Raw genomic sequence first — 16,824 nt, forward strand, 5'->3', positions numbered from 1 at the left:
TTCAGCTCTGTCTCCCGTACTGTCCCGTCAGCTGTTTGCAGCCCCCATTCCTCTCTCCTTGTTGTGGAAGATCTCAGCAGAAGAAAAAAAAGTAGCCACCTCACCAGGCTGTCTCTGTTAGGCCCACAGAGCGCCCCCCGGGGCTCGTGTGGGTGGCCTCGGGACCCCCTCCTCTCCGCATATCTGGGCTCTCTTCCTCACTGCTGATGGGCCTGGAGACAAAGGAACATTGATCCCCGCTCCATGCCACCCCCTGGCTGGGCATGGAGAGGCTGTGCTCCCCCCATGGCCTCCCTGGGGGTTTCTCCACATCCCTAGAAGACTCGGTTCAACTGTGCCCTTCTTCCGAGAAGCCTTCCCTGATTCCCCCAGCAGGAAGTGTCACACTCTCCTCTGGGCTCCCACAGCACTTTATATGTGCTCTAATTATAAATCTTACTACCTCGTGTGGTATTTCTTTGTTTGCCCATCCCCCCTGTACCCCCACTAGGAGTTCCCAGAGGCAGGAAACCCTGTTTTGGGTCATCTCTGTATGCCCAGCACCCAGCATTCAATAAATGTTTGGTAAGTGAATGAAGGAATAAGAGGTCCCTGGCCTCAGAAGTTTTCTAGTCTAGTAGGGAAAGCCAAACAAGAATATAAATAAATAGAACAAAGAAAGTAGATGAAAATGGCTTAAATTTGGAGACAAAGGGAACAGCATTCTCAGGGAAAGGAACAGCATGGATGCATTGTGTACCCAGCCTCTACATTGAGTGCTATGGAGGACACAAAACTGAATGAAACACAGGCCTTTTGGGAGAGGAGGAATCTAAGCTGGGTCTTGAGGAATGAATAGAAATGAGATTGACTTGTTCTTACATTCAGGTAGCATTTACTGATCACTAACTGTACTAGGGTTGGAGCACTGTGCCAGATAACAGAGGGAAGGCAGCCTGGCAGGAAAATCTGAACAAGTCCAGGAGTGGAGAGGGAGACGAGCAGAAGGGGGGCCAATGTGCAGAGCCTCACAGCAAGGCAGGGAAGGCCAGGCCATGAGGTAGGGTGACAGCAGTGTCTTCTGTTAACAAGCCTGTTAACCATCGAATATAGTGTAAAGGGAAAGACAGAAATCAGCCGACCCAGGACAAAATCGGGGCCCTTTCTCAAGCAGGGCGCCAAGCTAAGTTTACCCTCAGAAGCCCTTTTATTAAAATCTTGTTCAACCCAACGCAAAGCCTCGGCTTTGAGGGAAGAGCCTGAGTCTGCTCTTGTGAGGCCCACTGAAAGGAAGACCAAGATTGAAGCCAAAGCCGCGGTCACACGCAAGTGGGCTTGCCCCTTCATTTCTTCCAGCTTCCCCATGTCAGACTCTGTAATGGGGAGTAGACACCCAATGGTGACCAAAACAGCTGAGGCCTCTCCCTCTTGGAGCCGAAATTCTAGGGGTGGGGAAAGAGAGAAGAGAAACACACGAACAACTGAATCATTGTAGAGAGTGACGAGGGCTGGGAAAAAAATGCATTGGGGTAACGGGGTAGAGCAGAGGTTGGCAAACTGCAGCCAAGGGCTAAAATCTGGCCCCGCTGCCTGCCTTCTTTATGGGCAGGCTAAGGATGGTTTTTGCTTTTTTAAACATTTGGGGAGGAAAAAAATCAAAAGAAGAATTTTTCTTGACAATGTGAAATGATATGAAATTCAGATGTCAGGATCCATAAGTAAGGTTTTATTGGAACAGCCACACCCACTCATTTACATATTGTCTATAGCTGCTCTCCTGCTAGGATGGCAATGTCCAGTGGTTGTGACCGAGACCTTCTGGCCTGCAAAGATGAGAATATTCACTCTCTGGCCCTTTATAGGAAATGTTGACCAACCCCAGGGAGGGAGAGTGACTGGGAAGAGCAGTGGGATGTGCTGCATTAAGGGACGGGCTGGGGAAGCAGTTCTGAGGAGATGGTAGTTTAATGGAGACCTGAAGCATGAGAAATAGGCAGCCGCAAAGACGGATGGGGAGGGAACACAGACAGAGGGCAGAGCAAGTACCAAGGCCCTGAGACAAGAACAAGTTCGGTACGTGTGAGGGAAAGTAAGACCCGTGTGGCCAGAGCATCGTGAAGAGGGAGAAGGATGCACACTGAGGACAGGGAGGTAGTCAGGAGCCGGATCAAGTGGGCTTGTTAGTGTCACAGGAAGCCATTCCGTAACTGCAAGACAGGAAGTGACATCATCTGATTTACGGGGTTTTATTTTAAACTTTTTAAAATAGATAAAATATGTATCTTTTGTATTTTAACTTTAAATATATGTATAAAATACACACAGAAAAATGAACAAATCCTAAGTGGATAGCTCAATGGGTGGCACAAGGTGATATACCTGTATAGGGTATGGTGGTTATAGGTGTCATACCCTATAACCAACTCAAGAAGTGGACCCTTACCAGCTCCTTAGGTGTGCCCTCTTGTCCCCTCCCCATCATGCACCCCCGCCCCCTCCCCAAAGGGAAGATTTCTAACATCATAGATGAGTTATTCTTTTTAACTTTATTTGAGTGGAACTATTCGGTGTGTATTCTTTGGTGCCCAGCTTCTCTTGCTCGACGTTATAGTTGTGAGATTTATCCATGGTGTTGCTTATAATAGCAGATTGCTCATTTTCATTGCTCTATGATAATCTATTGTATGAGTACACTAAAAATTGTACATTCTAACATTGAGGGATGTTTGGGTGTTTACAGTGTGGGTAATGAAAAACTGCGCTGCTGTTAGCAGATGTCTTATTTCTGGTTGATGTAGGACTGGGTGTGGAACTGCTGTCATGGAGTGTGTGCACGTTCAGCTCCTAGTTGAGACTGTCCGTTTTCCCACACGGTGGTGTCAAGTTCCACTCCCACCAGCAGTGCACGTGGGTTCCAGTGGCTCCACATCCTCACCAGTGCTCGACATTGTCCGTCATTTGAATATAGCTATTCTATGACAACGAAATGGTGTTTCATTAGCATTTTCCTGGTGACTACGGAGGTTGAGCACCCTTTCAACTGTTCGTTGACCATTTTGGATATGCTCTCTGGCAAAATGCCTGCTCAGTTCTCCTGTCCATTTTTCTTCTGTTTGTTTGCCTTTTCTTGATTTATATTCTGGAGTTCTTTATATATCATGGATACAAGACTTTTGTCATTAATACATGTTGCAAATGATTCTCCCACTTCTTGTCTGGTGATGGTGTTTATTGATGAATAGAAGTTGTTAAATTTAATATCTTATTTTCAATCTTTTTCTTTATAATTAGCTTTTTCTATCCTGTTTAAGAACTTTCCTGTCTATGAATGTTTCAAACAACATGATGATGTTTCCCTAAGTTGCATTCTAGTAGTTTTTTTCACTTTTACATTTATAGCTATCCTCCACTTGGAAATGATTTCTGTGTACAAGGTGAAATAGGGGCCAAGTTTTATTTTTATGTATATATTTTATATATTTTTAAAATTTATACATATTTATATATTTAATATTTTTATTAATTTATAATTATTATTATGTATATATGTATGTAATATATGTATATTTGATCCAGTGTCACCTATTGAAAAGACTGTAATTTTCCCTCAGCTCTTTGGTGCAAATTCTGCCATAAATCAAGGGGCCCTATATTATTATTATTTTTGTGTGTGTGTGAGGAAGACTGGCTCTGAGCTAACATCCATTGCCAATCCTCCTCTTTTTGCTGAGGAAGATTAGCCCTGAGCTAACATCTGTGCCCATCTTCCTCTACTTTATATGTGGGATGCCTGCCACAGCATGGCTTGATAAGTGGTATGTAGGTCCATGCCCGGGATCTGAACCTATGAACCCCGGGCTGCCAAAGCAGGGTGTACGAACTTAACCACTACGCCACTGGGCTGGCAAGGGGCCTTATATTATAAATCAAGGGTCTTTTATTTTCTGGACTCTCTATGTCGTGTCCTATTTGTCCAACTTTTTACCAACACAAAACTCTCTTAGTTATTATAGCTTTATCATAAGTGTTGATATACAGCAGAGTAAGTACTCAGACTTTGTTGTTCTAAATTGTTTTGCTGTTCTTGGCCCTTTACATTTCCATATAATTTTAGAATCATCCTGTCAATTTAAAAAAATGTCCTGAGATTTCAATTGGATTGTTAATGTCTTTGTGATATTGGAGTATTTCAATCCATGAGCATGGTATGTCTTTTTATTTATTCATTTATCTTCTCTAATCTCTTTTATAATATTTTGTAGTTTTCAGCATAGAGGGTCTTGTTTGTCTTTCATTAGATTTATTATGGGGTATTTAATAGTTTTTGGTGCTATTATAAATATATTTTTAGTTTAATTTTCTATTTGTTGTTGGTATATAGAAAGGCAATTGATTTTACCTCAGTTTAAATTTATTTTTAATTTACTTACAGTAAATTTTACTCTCTTTTGTGTAAAAGTCTATGAGTTTTGACAAATGCATAAAGTTGTGTAACCACCACCATAGTCAGGATACAGCTGTTTCATAACCTCTCCCCCCTCAAAAAAAAGAAGTTCCCTCATGCTACCCCTTTGTAGTCAGTCTTCCCTCACCCTTAATCCCTAACAACCACTGACCTGTTCTTTGCAGCTATAGTTTTGCATTTTCCAGAATGTCATATAAATGGAATTATACTGTATAAAGCCTTTTGAGTCTTATATAGCTTCTTTAACTTAGCATAATGCATGCAATATTCATCTATGTTGTTGTTGCGTGTATCAATAGTTTATTTCTTTTTATTACCGAGTAGTCTGTTTCAGGGGGCCCCAACACCACCCCACATTCAGAGATTTACTAGTACTCATGGGATTTAGCATATAGTCAGACTCACAGGTAAAATTTATTACAGTGAAAGGATACATGATAAGATCAGCAAGGGACAAAGACACAGGTAGAATCTGGAGAAACCCATATACAGATTTCGTTATACTCTCTCCTTGCTGTGAGGGGAAACATCAAGCATACTCCTTTCTCTAGCACTGAAAAATGCAGTAACATATGTGCAATGTTTCTGCCCAGGGATGCTCATTAGTGACTCAGAGCCCAAGGTTTTTGTTGGGTGCTAGTTACATAGGCACTCTCTGCCTAGCAAATATCAAAATTCCAGACTGCCAGAAGGAAAGCAGTTGTTCGGCATAAATCACATTGTTTACACAAACAGTCTAGGCATAGTGTAAAATATGGTTGAAGTGCCCAGTTCCCAGACACCAGCCAAGGGCCAACCTTGTAAGCAGGTTCTTCTAAAGACAGCAGCCTCAGGCTTTCTATGTTAACTCTTTTCTGCACATATTATATGGCATAGATGGGCAAAATTTTATTTATCCATTCACCCATTGAAACAGATTTAGATTGTTTTCAGTTTTTGGTGATTATGAATAAAACCGATGTAAATACTCAAGAACAGGTTTTTATGTGAGCATACGTTTTCATTTCACTTGGGTAAATACTTATGAGTTGGATTGCTGGGTCATATGTAAATATGTTTTTAACTTTATGAGAAACTAAATGAGAAACTGCCAAACTGTCTTCCCAAGTGGCTGTACTATTATACATTCTCATCAGCAATGTATGAGGGTCCCACTTGCTCTGAATCTTTGTTGGTACTTGGTATTGTCAGCTTTTCTTAAATTTTAGCCATTCTAATAGATGTGTAGTGATATCTTGTTATCATTCTGATTTGCGTGTCTCTAATAACTAATGATATTGTGCATCTTTTCACAGGCTTATTTACCATTCGTATATCTTCTTTGGTGAAGTGTCTGTTCAAATCTTTTGCACATTTTAAAATTGGATTATCTGTATTATTATTGTTGTTGTGATAGTTCTTTATTATGTGTATATGTCCTTTATCAGAAATGTGACTCAGGGCCAGCCCCGTGGCTTAGCGGTTAAGTGCACACGCTCTGCTACGGGTGGCCCGGGTTTGGATCCCGGGCACGCACCGACGCACCGCTTCTCTGGCCATGCTGAGGCTGCGTCCCACATACAGCAACTAGAAGGATGTGCAACTATGACATACAACTATCTACTGGGGCTTTGGGGAAAAAAAAGGAGGAGGATTGGCAATAGATGTTAGCTCAGAGCCGGTCTTCCTCAGCAAAAAGAGGAGGATTAGCATGGATGTTAGCTCCGGGCTGATCTTCCTCACAAAAAACAAAAAAAAAGAAATGTGACTTAAATATTTTCTCCCAGTCTGTGGCTTGGTTTTTCATTTTATCAGTATTTTTTTGCAGAGCAAAATTTATTTTGATGCAGCCCAATTTACCATTTTTTTTTCTTTTCTGGATTGTGCTTTTGGTGTCACGTCTAAAAACTTTTTGCCTAATCCAGTGGTTCTCAACAAAAGGTGATTTTGATCCCCAGGGTACATTTGGCAATGTTTGAAGACATATTTTTTAATTGTCAAGACTGGGGAGGAGGTGCTACTTCTATCTAGTGGGTAGTGGTCAGAGAGGCCATTAAACATCCTACAATGCACAAACAAACCCCTATAAGAAAGGTTTATACAATTCAAAATGTCAGTAGTGCCGGTTGAGAAACCCTGGCCCAACCCAATGTCACAAAGGTTTTCTTCTAAAAGTTTTATAGTTGTATGGTTTGCATTTAGATCTATGATCCATTTTGATTTAATTTTTGTATAAGGTACAAAGTATGGGATGAGGTTTATTTATTTATTTTGCATATGGATATCCAGTTGTTCCAGCAGTATTTTTTGAAATGATATCCTTTTCTCCACTAAGTTGCCTTTGCACTTTTGTAAAAAGTCAATTGGCCATATATGTGTGGTTCTCTTTCTGGACTCTGTTATGTTAATATGGTGAATTACATTGATTTCAAATGTTGAACCGGCCTTGCATTCCTGGGATAAACTCCACGTGGTCATAACGTATTATTCTTTTTCTCTGTTGCTGGATTCAATTTGCTAATATTTTGTTGTTATGAAAGTTATTGGTCTATAGTCTTCTTATAATGTTTTTGTCTGGATCATCAGGGTAATGTTGGCCTAAAAAATCAGTTGGGAAGTATTCTCTCCTCTTCTATTTTGTGTTGAATTTGTATGAATTTTTTCCTTAAATGTGTGGTAGAATTCACCAGAGAAACCATCTTACTGGGAGTTTCCTTTGGTGGAAAGCTTTTAAAAACCGACTTAATTACTTTAATAACTATAGGGCTATTCAGGTCATTTGTTTTTCTGAGTGAATTTTGGTAGTTTGTGTCTTTAAAGGAATTGACCCATTTCATCTAAATTGAATTTATATGCATAGAATTATTTGTAGTATTACCTTATCATCTTTTTAACATCTGTAGAGTCTTTAGTGATATCCTCTATTTTATTTCTGATATTGGTAATTTGTGTCTTCTCTTTTTTATCTTGGTCAGTCTGGCTACAGTTTTATTGATCTTTCAAAGAATCAGCTTTTGATTTCATTGGGTTTTTTTCTATTGTATTTTATATTTTCAATTTGATTGATTTCTATCCTTTATTTTTACCTTCCTTCTGCTTGTTTTAGGTTTAATTTGCTCTTTTTCTAGTTTCTTAAGTTGTAAGCTTAGATTATTGGTTTGAGGCCTTATTTTCTAATACATAAGTATTTAATTCTGTAAATTTTCCTCTAAGCGCTACTCTTCCTGTGTCCCACAAATTTTGATATGTTAGATTTTCATTTTTATTCAGTTTAAAATATTTTCTAATTTTCCTTGTTTAATCTTTGAACCATGGGTTATTTAGAAGTCTGATGTTTAATTTACAAATATTTGAGGATTTTCCTGATTTCTTTCTGTTATTGATTTTTAGTTTATTTCTGGTATAGTCTGAGAACATACTTTGTATGATTTCTATTCCTTTAAATTTTGTAAGGTTTGTTCTATGACACCAGAATATGGGCTACCTTGGTGAATGCTACATATACACTTGAAAAGAATATGTATTCTATTCTTGATGGGTGGAGTCTTCAACAAATGACAATGAGGTCAAGTTGGTTGATAGTGTTGTTAAGGTCTTCTACATCCTTGTTGATTTCCTGTCTTGTTCTGTTGATTACTGGGAGTGGAGTATTGATGTCTCCAAATATGGTTGTGGATTTGCCTATTTTACCTTCAAATTCTATCTTTTTTTTTTTTTTGATTTATACATCTGGGAGCTATGTTGTTAGGTACAGCACATTTGGCTCTTTTTTCATTATGTAATGTTTCTCTTGATACCTGATAATTTTTCTTGTTTTGAAGTCTACTTTGTCTAATAATAATATACTCTACTTTGTCTAATAATCATAATATACTTCAGCTTTCTTTTGATTAGTGTTTGCTTGGTATAACTTTTCCATCCTTTTACTTTTAATCTATGTCATTATATTTAAGGTGAATTTCTTATAAACAGCATATAGTTAGGTATTGTATTGTTATCCAGTCTGACACTCTGTCTTTTAATTGGTATATTTAGACCATTTACATTTAATATAATTATTGATTTGATTGGATTAAGTCTACCATTTTATTATTTTTCTGTTTGTATCCTCTGCTTTTTTGTTCCTCTCTTTCCCCTTTCCTGCCTTCTTTTTTTTTTTTATAATTTTTATTTATTTATTTTTCCCCCCAAAGCCCCAGTAGATAGTTGTATGTCATAGCTGCACATCCTTCCAGTTGCTGTATGTGGGACGCAGCCCCAGCATGGCCAGAGAAGCAGTGCGTCGGTGCGCGCCCGGGATCCGAACCCTGGGCCGCCAGCAGCGGAGCATGCGCACTTAACCGCCAAGCCATGGGGCCGGCCCCACCTTCTTTTGGATTGTTTGAATATTTTTAGTATTCCATTTTAACTTATCTATTGGCTTTTTGGCTATATCTCCGTGTTTTTCTTTTAGTGTTTGCCTTAGGATTTACATTATACATCCCTTACCTCAAACAGTCTATTTATGTTTAATATTTACCATCTCAAGGGAAATGTAGAAATCTTACAACTATGTAAGTCTTTCTATTCTCCCCTCCCCTTTATATTATAGTTTGTCATATGTATTACATCTACATATATTGAAACCCCTCAACAATGTCATAATCTTTGCTTTCAACAGTCATACATATTTTTTTCCCCCAAAGCCCCAGTAGATAGTTGTATGTCATAGCTGCACATCCTTCTAGTTGCTGTATGTGGGACGCGGCCTCAGCATGGCTGGACAAGCGGTGCATCAGTGCGCGCCCGGGATCCAAACCTGGGCCGCCAGCAGCGGAGTGTGCACACTTAACCGCTAAACCACGGGGCCAGCCCAACAGTCATACATATTTTAAAGAACTTAAGAAAAAGTATATAGTCTTATATTTACTCGGTTACTTAGCATTTCTGTTGTCCTTTAATTCCTGAAGGTCTGTATTTTCCTCTGGGATCATTCCTCTTTGGCCTGAGGAATTTCTTTTAGTGCAGATCTGCTGGTGATAAATTCTCTTTGTTTTCCTTAAACTGAAGATGTCCTTATTTTGCCTTAATTCCTGGAGGATATTTTGGCTGGATATAGAATTCTGGTTTGACCGACTTTTTTCTTCTTTCAGTGCCTTAAAGACACTGTTCCCCTGTCTCATGACCTCCATGGTTTCTGGTGATAAATCCCATCATTTGAATCATTGTTTTTCTATATATGTGGTGTCAGTTTTTTTCTGGCACCTTTCAAGATTTTTTCTTTATCTTTGGATTCTAGCAGCTTAACTTTGGTGTATCTGGATGTGCTTTTATTTTATTTTATCCTATCGAGTTTGTGAGCCTCTTGGATTTGTAAATTCATGTATTTCACCAATATTTGGGAAGTTTTCAGTCAGTATTTCTTCAAAATAAAAATTTTTTTGCACGAACCTCTTTCCCTTCTACTTCAAGGACTCCAGTAGTGTGAGTGTTTTTATATTGTCTCAACAGTTCACTGAGGCTCTGTTCATTCTTTGAAATCTGTTTTCTCTCTCTTCTTCAGATTGGGTAAATACTATTGCTCCATCTTTGAGTTTGCTGACTCTTTCCTGAGTCTTCTCCATTCCCATCGGATGGGCTCATCCATGGAGCCCATCCAATGAATTTTTGTATTTCAGATATTGATATCAGTTCTAAAACTTCCATTTGATTCTTTTTTACATTTTACATAGAAGAGAGGTTCTATCTTTCCATTCATTTCATGGAGGATAGTTGTAACAGCTACCTTGAAGTCTTTAACAATTCCAACGTCTGGGCCATTTCAGGATTGGCATCTGTCTTTTGTCTTTGATAGATTATCCTGGTTAGGGTATGTCAAGTAATTTTGGTTTGCATCCTGAACATTTTGTATATTATGTTGTCAGACTCTAGATTGTTTTAAAATCCTCTGGAAAATGTTTATTTTGTTTGTTTTGGCAAGCAATCAACCTTGTTAGGTTCAGACTGCAAGTTCTGTCTTGCTTTCTGGGTGTAGAGTTCCAATATCTGTTCAATTTTCAAAGTCTTTACAATGCTGTTTAGGTCTGGCCCTTACATGCATACTCAGGGGTTACTCTGGAACTAGGGTAGTAGTTTAAATGGTAGTTAAGTTCTTAAAGCTTTTGCTATGCTTTTCTGGGAATGTTCTATGTATGCACAACTTGGGTGTGAGCCCAGGACTTATGTCAGTTCAGACATGGAAATAGGGGATCCCTTTCTCCTGCCCTCTCCTCTGCAGGATTTCCCCATGCTCTCCAGCTCCCAGGAGCCTCACTTTCGGATGTTCTGAGTAAAAATCCAGGAATTACTCAGAGTTGTAGCTATTAGAACTCTCACATAGATCTTTATAACTGGGCCTTTCCTTTGGGTGAAATGTCAAGAGAAGAAATATTTTTAAAATATTAGGGCCTCCACCCACACTCTGCACATGAGGGGCCCCTTTTCCTGGTTCCTCTATCCAGAAGGACAAATTTTCCCTCAGAGTCTTTAGATGCCCTTGCCATTGCTGCCACTGTCACAACAGTGCAATTGTGTTGCTGGAACTGGCCTTGTGGCAGAGCCAGGGGAGATAAAAAGAGGGAATAAAGAGAGAATTCTCTCCCCACTCGCAGGATCACAGGGACCTCTTTTCCTAGTCCCTTGGCTAGAAAGGTCTTTCCTTGGAGTTTTTATTAACCACATCCACTGTCCAGTTCTCCAGATTCAGTTCACCCTCAAGTCCAAGCTGGGATATATAAGAAGAAAAAAAAAGGTAAGACCGGGAGACTCCTTACCACCATACTGATCTTCCCTCAAGGTTTTGACTTCTTGCTTCCGCCCCCCACAATCCACCAGCTATTGTTTACCTTTCAAAGTCATCAAGTAGTTTAAAAAATATTCTGTCCAGAGTTTTTAGTTGTAATCAGTGGGAGAGATAAACTGTGGTGTGCTTACTCCATCTTGGTCAAAACTGGAAGCCACAATTGAATTCTACATATTGACTTTTTACCCAATGATCTTGCTCAATTCATTTATTAATAGTTTTTCAGTAGATTATTTGAATTTCCTACATACACAGACTTGTTCTCTGCAAGATTAATTTCTTCTCTTCCAAATATTATACCTTTTTATTTCTTTTCTTGCCTAACTGCACTGGTTAGATCCTCCAAGGCAATGTTCAATAGAAGTGGTAATAATAGGCATTCTTGCCTCATTCTCATCTTAGAGGAAAAATTTTTAGTATTTTTCCCGTTATGCTTAGGTGTTTTATAGAGATCCTTCATTAGATTAAAGAAGTATCCTTTTAGTCCTAGTTTGCTGAGAGTTTCTATCATAAATAGATATGAAATTTTATCAAATACCTTTTCTGCATCTATTGAGATGATGATTTTTTTTACTTTATTCTATTATTGTGGTGAATTTTATTGATTGGATTTCAAATGGTCAACCAATCTTATATTCCCAACATAAATCTAACTTGGTTTTAATATATTCCCTTTTTATATATTGTTTGATTTGGTTTGCTAATATTTTATCTAGGAGTTTGGTACTTGTGTGTATGAAAGAGACAGGCCAGTAATTTTTCCTTTTTTGTCATAAGGAAAGACTGGTAAGGCTGGCCTCTTAAAACAATCTGGGAAGTATTTTTTCTTTTTCTGTTATGTGCTAGTGTTTGTGTACACGTAGGTTATTTCTTCCTTAAATATTTGGTGGAGTTTACCAGTGAAGCCATCTGCCCTGGAATTTTCTTTCAGTGGAAGTTTTAATTAAAACTTGTATTTTTAATACATAGAGGACTATTCAGATTTTCTATTTCTTTTTCTGTTTGTTTTGGTAAGTTGGATTTTTCTAGGAATTTACCCATTTCATCTAAATATTTAAATATATTGAAATAAAGTTTTTCAAAATGTCCTCTTGTGGTATTTTAAATGACTGTAGAATGTATAGTGATATCTGCTTTTACATTAACTAATATTTATTTGTGCCTTCTATCTTTTTTCTCTATGCTTCCATTTTAGGATCATTTTTCTTCTGCCTGAAGAACTGCCTTTAGAATTCCTTTAGTATGTCTGCTGGCGCTTCCCCTCCACCCCCCTTAATGTTTCTTTATTTCACTTTCATTTTTGAGTGATCTTGTCTATGATGGGCAATTATTCTTTTTCAGCACTTTAAAGATGTCTTTCTGCTGTTTTCTGGCTTCTGTCATTTTTATTTTGAAGTCAGCTCTCAGTCTTATTGTTGCTCCTCTGAAGGTAAAGTGTCTTTTTTCTCTGGCTTTTTTTTTCTCTCCACCTTTAGTTAGTGGCCCTTCTTTAGTTCACAGCTTTTCTGTGATGTCCCTAGATGTGATTCTCATTGTATTTATCCTGTTTGTAGCACTTCTTGATCTATGGCTTTCCTTGATTTTGGAAAATTCTCGGCCGTTATTTCATTAGATATTCACTCTCTCCTTCTCTCCCTCTCTGCCTTCCTCCTTTCTGCCTCTTCCTCTTCCTTTCCTGCTCCTCTCTGTCTGAGACTCCACGTATATCCAAGTTACACCTTTTCACTGAGTTCCATGTATCTTTTTTTTCTCTATTCTATATTTTCCATCCTTTTCTTTCCTTTGTACTTCAATCTAGGTATTTTCTACTGACCTGTCTTCCAATTTACTAATGCTCTTAAACTGTGTCTAATCTGCTTTAACTATGTCTGCTAATCTAAAACTTCATCTTGTCTCCTATTTTCTTGTACATATTAATCATGGCTACTTTAACATCTGTGTCAGATGTCTCCACTATCTGTATCCCGGTGGATCTGCTTCTCATGGTTTTCAGTCAATTCTTGACTTGTTGTATACCTGACATTTTTTGTATGCCAGACATTGTGTATGAAAAAATGTAGAGATAATTTGAGGCTCTGGAGGATGTCATGCTCCTTCAGAGAGGATTTAACTTTGCTTTCATCTGTCAACTTGGCTAGGGCCAGATCACCCTCATCTAGATATGGATTGAAGCCGTGTTTCGATCTTTGTGAGGGCTTGTCTATTTCTGTTTTACCTTTACTCTTCAGGTATAGCCTTCAGGTCTTCAACCAAAAGCCAGGATCGTTTATCAGGGCCATCTTCTTTGGTGGGCCCTGAACTCCCATTTTTCCCCCTGCAATGCATAAACATGTCAGGAGCTCTGCTCAGCTTCTCAGACTGTCATCCCCAGGTTTCACTTTCCAAGTCGATATTTGCCTTCAGGGGTAAAGCTGTCCTAAAGGTCACACTCATCTTTCTTGGTTTCTCTCTTCTTCCAGATCCTGATCCCAGAAATTCTCACTGACTTGTGACATCTCTTAAGGCATTTTAACAGATTTTTGAAATATATGCTGTTGAACTTTTCTCATTTTTTTCAGGAGAGTTGGTCTAAAACACCCAGTCAGCCACTGTTGGAAGTGGAACATCTCTGATTGCTCTGTGGGAAAATGATTTTAGGGTGGAAAGAGTGGAATCAAAGTAGTTAGGAGACTATTTTAGTAATCCAGGTGACACTGATGATGTGCTGTCAAGGACAATAGCAGGGCAAAGGAGAAACTTAGACATAATTGTAATCCATTTTGGAAGTAGAGCTAACAAAACTGATAGATGTGGAGTAAGGAAATAAGAAGTATCACCGATGACTTTTAGGTTTTGGGTTTAAATAACTGAATGATGATGGTGTCATTAACTTGGATAGAAAAGAGTGAGGGAAAAGTAGGTTTATGAGGGGTTAGAATACATGTGCAAATTACAAATATACTCACTTCAGTATGCATTTGCCCCTGTGTGAACAGGGATCCTGGCCCAGATGGAGAGAACTCAGGAGTCATTCAGAGCCATTGTTAGGAATTCATAGGGCTGTTCAATGGGCCTCTGCATCCTTTTCTCCTTGATCCTAAAGCTCAGACTCCTCATGTCATAGAGGAGGTTATAGGAATTGACTAAGTTCACACGGCGCTGTAGGAGAAGTCTTTCTGGTCTAAGTAACTCAAACTCTTGAAACCTCAGTTTCCTCGTTTGTACAAACGTATCTGTAAATAAAGTTCTAAAGATGGCATTGTTAGGCCAAGTGTCACGTGCCTTTGTAATTTTAAGAGATAGTGCCAATTTAATCTCTGTAAAGCTTATACCAATATACGTTCTCATCAGTAGCATATATTCCCTTAGTATAGTCTTAATTTGTATTTATTTTATTATATGTGAAGTTGAGCGTCTTATAATATCTCTTTCAATTTTTTCATTGTGGTAAAATATGCACATAATATAAAATTTACCATCCTAACCATTTTTAACTGTAAAGTTTAAAGGTATTAAATACATACATAATGTTATGCAGCCATCACCACCATCCATCTCTACAACTTTTCATCTTGTAAAACTGAAACTCTGTACTCATTAAACAATAATTTTCTATTCCCCTTTTGCCCCAGCCCCTGTCAACTACCATTCTACTTTCTGTCTCTATGCTTTTGACTAGTCTAAGTATCTCATATAAGTGGAATCATACAGTAGTTACCTTTTTGTGACTGACTTATTTCACTTATCATAATGTTCTCAAGGTTCATCCATGTTGTAGCATATTGCAGAAATTCTTTTCTTTTAAAGTCATACGTATATACCACATTTTGCTTATCCATTCGTCTGTTGATGGACACTTGGGTTGTTTGTCCATTCATCATTGATGGACACTTCAGGTTTTAGCCATTGTAAATAATGCTACTATGAACATGGATGTACAAATATCTCTTTGATACCCTGCATTCAGTTCTTTTGGGTATATACCTATAGTGGAATTGCTGGATTATGTGGTAATTCTGTTTTTTTAATTTTTAAAGGAACCGCTATAACAGTTTTCCACAATGGCTACATTCCCACCAACAGTGCACAAGGGTTCTGGTTTCTTCATATCCTCACCAATACTTGGCTGTTTTCTGTTTTTTTGGTAGTAGACATCCAATGGGTGTAAGGTGGTATCTCATTGTAGTTTTGATTTCCATTTCCCTGATGATTAGTGATATTGAGCATCTTTTCATGTGCTATTGGCCATCTGTATATCTTCTTTGGAGAAGTGTCTATTCAAGTCCTTTGCCCATTTTTGAATCAGGTTGTTTGCTATTGTGTTGTTGAGTTTTAGATGTTCTCTATATGTTCAGGATATTAATCCCTTATCAGATATATGATTTGCAAATATTTTCTCCCATTCTGTGGGTTGCTTTTTTACTTTGTTGGTAGTGTCTTTTGATGTAAAAAATTTTAAATCTTTCATGAAGTCCAATTTGTCTATTTTTTCTTTTGTTGCCTGAAATCACTGCCAAATTCAGCATCATGACACTTTTGTCCTGTTTTCTTGTAAGAATTCTATTGTTTTAAGTCTTACATTTAGGTCTTTGATACATTTTGAGTTAATTTTTATATATGGTATTAGGTCAGTGTCCACTTCATTCTTTTGCATGTAGATATCCAGTTTTCCCAGCACCATTTGTTGAAAACACTGTCCTTTCCCCATTGAATGGTCTTGGAACCACTGTCAAAAATCATTTAGCCGTATGTGTGCGAGTTTATTTCTGGGGTCTCTATTCTATTCTATTGGTCTATATGCCTGTCATTATGCCAATATGACACCTTTTTGGTAACTGTAGTTTTGCAGTAAGTTTTGAAATCAGGAAGTGTGAGGCTTCCAGTTTTGTTCTTTTTCAAGATTGTTTGAAGATTGAGATTCCATATGAATTTTAGGATGAGTTTTTCTATTTCTGCAAAAAATGTCATTGGGATTTTGATAGAGATTGCATTAAATCTGTAGATCACTTTGGGTAGTATTGACATTTTAACAATATTAAGTCTTCCAATCCATGAACGTGGAATATGTTTTCATTTATTTATGTCTTCTTTAATTTCTTTCAGCAGTGTTTTGTAGTTTTTATTGTACAAGTCTTTTACCTCCTTGGTTAAGTTAATTCCTAAGTATTTTATTCTTTGTAGTACTATTATAAGTGAAATTATTTTCTTAATTTCCTTTTCGGTTTGTTCATTGCTATTGTATAGAAATATAACTGATTTTTGCATGTTAATCTTTTATCCTGAAATTTTGCTGAATTTATTAGCTCTAATAGTGTGTGTGTGTTCTTTAGGATTTGCCATACATAAATTATATAATCCATGAGTGGAAATAGTTTTATTTCTTCCTTTCCAATTTAGATGGCTTTTATTTCTTTTTCTTGCCTAATTGCTCTGGCTGGAACTTCCTGTACAGTGCTGAACAGAAATGGTGAAAGTGGACATCCTTTTCTTGTTCCTGATTACTAAGGGGTAAAGCTTTCAGTCTTTTACCATTGAATATGACTTAGCTGTGTTTCATAATTGTCCTTTATCATATTGAGGAAGTTCTCTTTCAATCCTAGTT

The 16,824-nt window shown here is 37.9% G+C and overlaps 1 protein-coding gene across 1 annotated transcript in view; it reads left to right on the forward strand.

The window, feature by feature from the left end:
• The window catches only part of C2H3orf20 (chromosome 2 C3orf20 homolog), an 80,114-nt gene that overhangs the window by 52,265 nt on the left and 11,025 nt on the right, over positions 1–16,824 (forward strand). The window contains 1 exon segment of the mRNA XM_058567980.1: positions 1,055–1,304. Within this exon segment, the coding sequence (XP_058423963.1) occupies positions 1,055–1,304 (250 nt within the window).

The sequence above is a fragment of the Diceros bicornis genome, chromosome 2 (assembly GCF_020826845.1).
Source record: "Diceros bicornis minor isolate mBicDic1 chromosome 2, mDicBic1.mat.cur, whole genome shotgun sequence".
In the NCBI taxonomy this organism is placed as follows: Eukaryota; Metazoa; Chordata; class Mammalia; order Perissodactyla; family Rhinocerotidae; genus Diceros; species Diceros bicornis.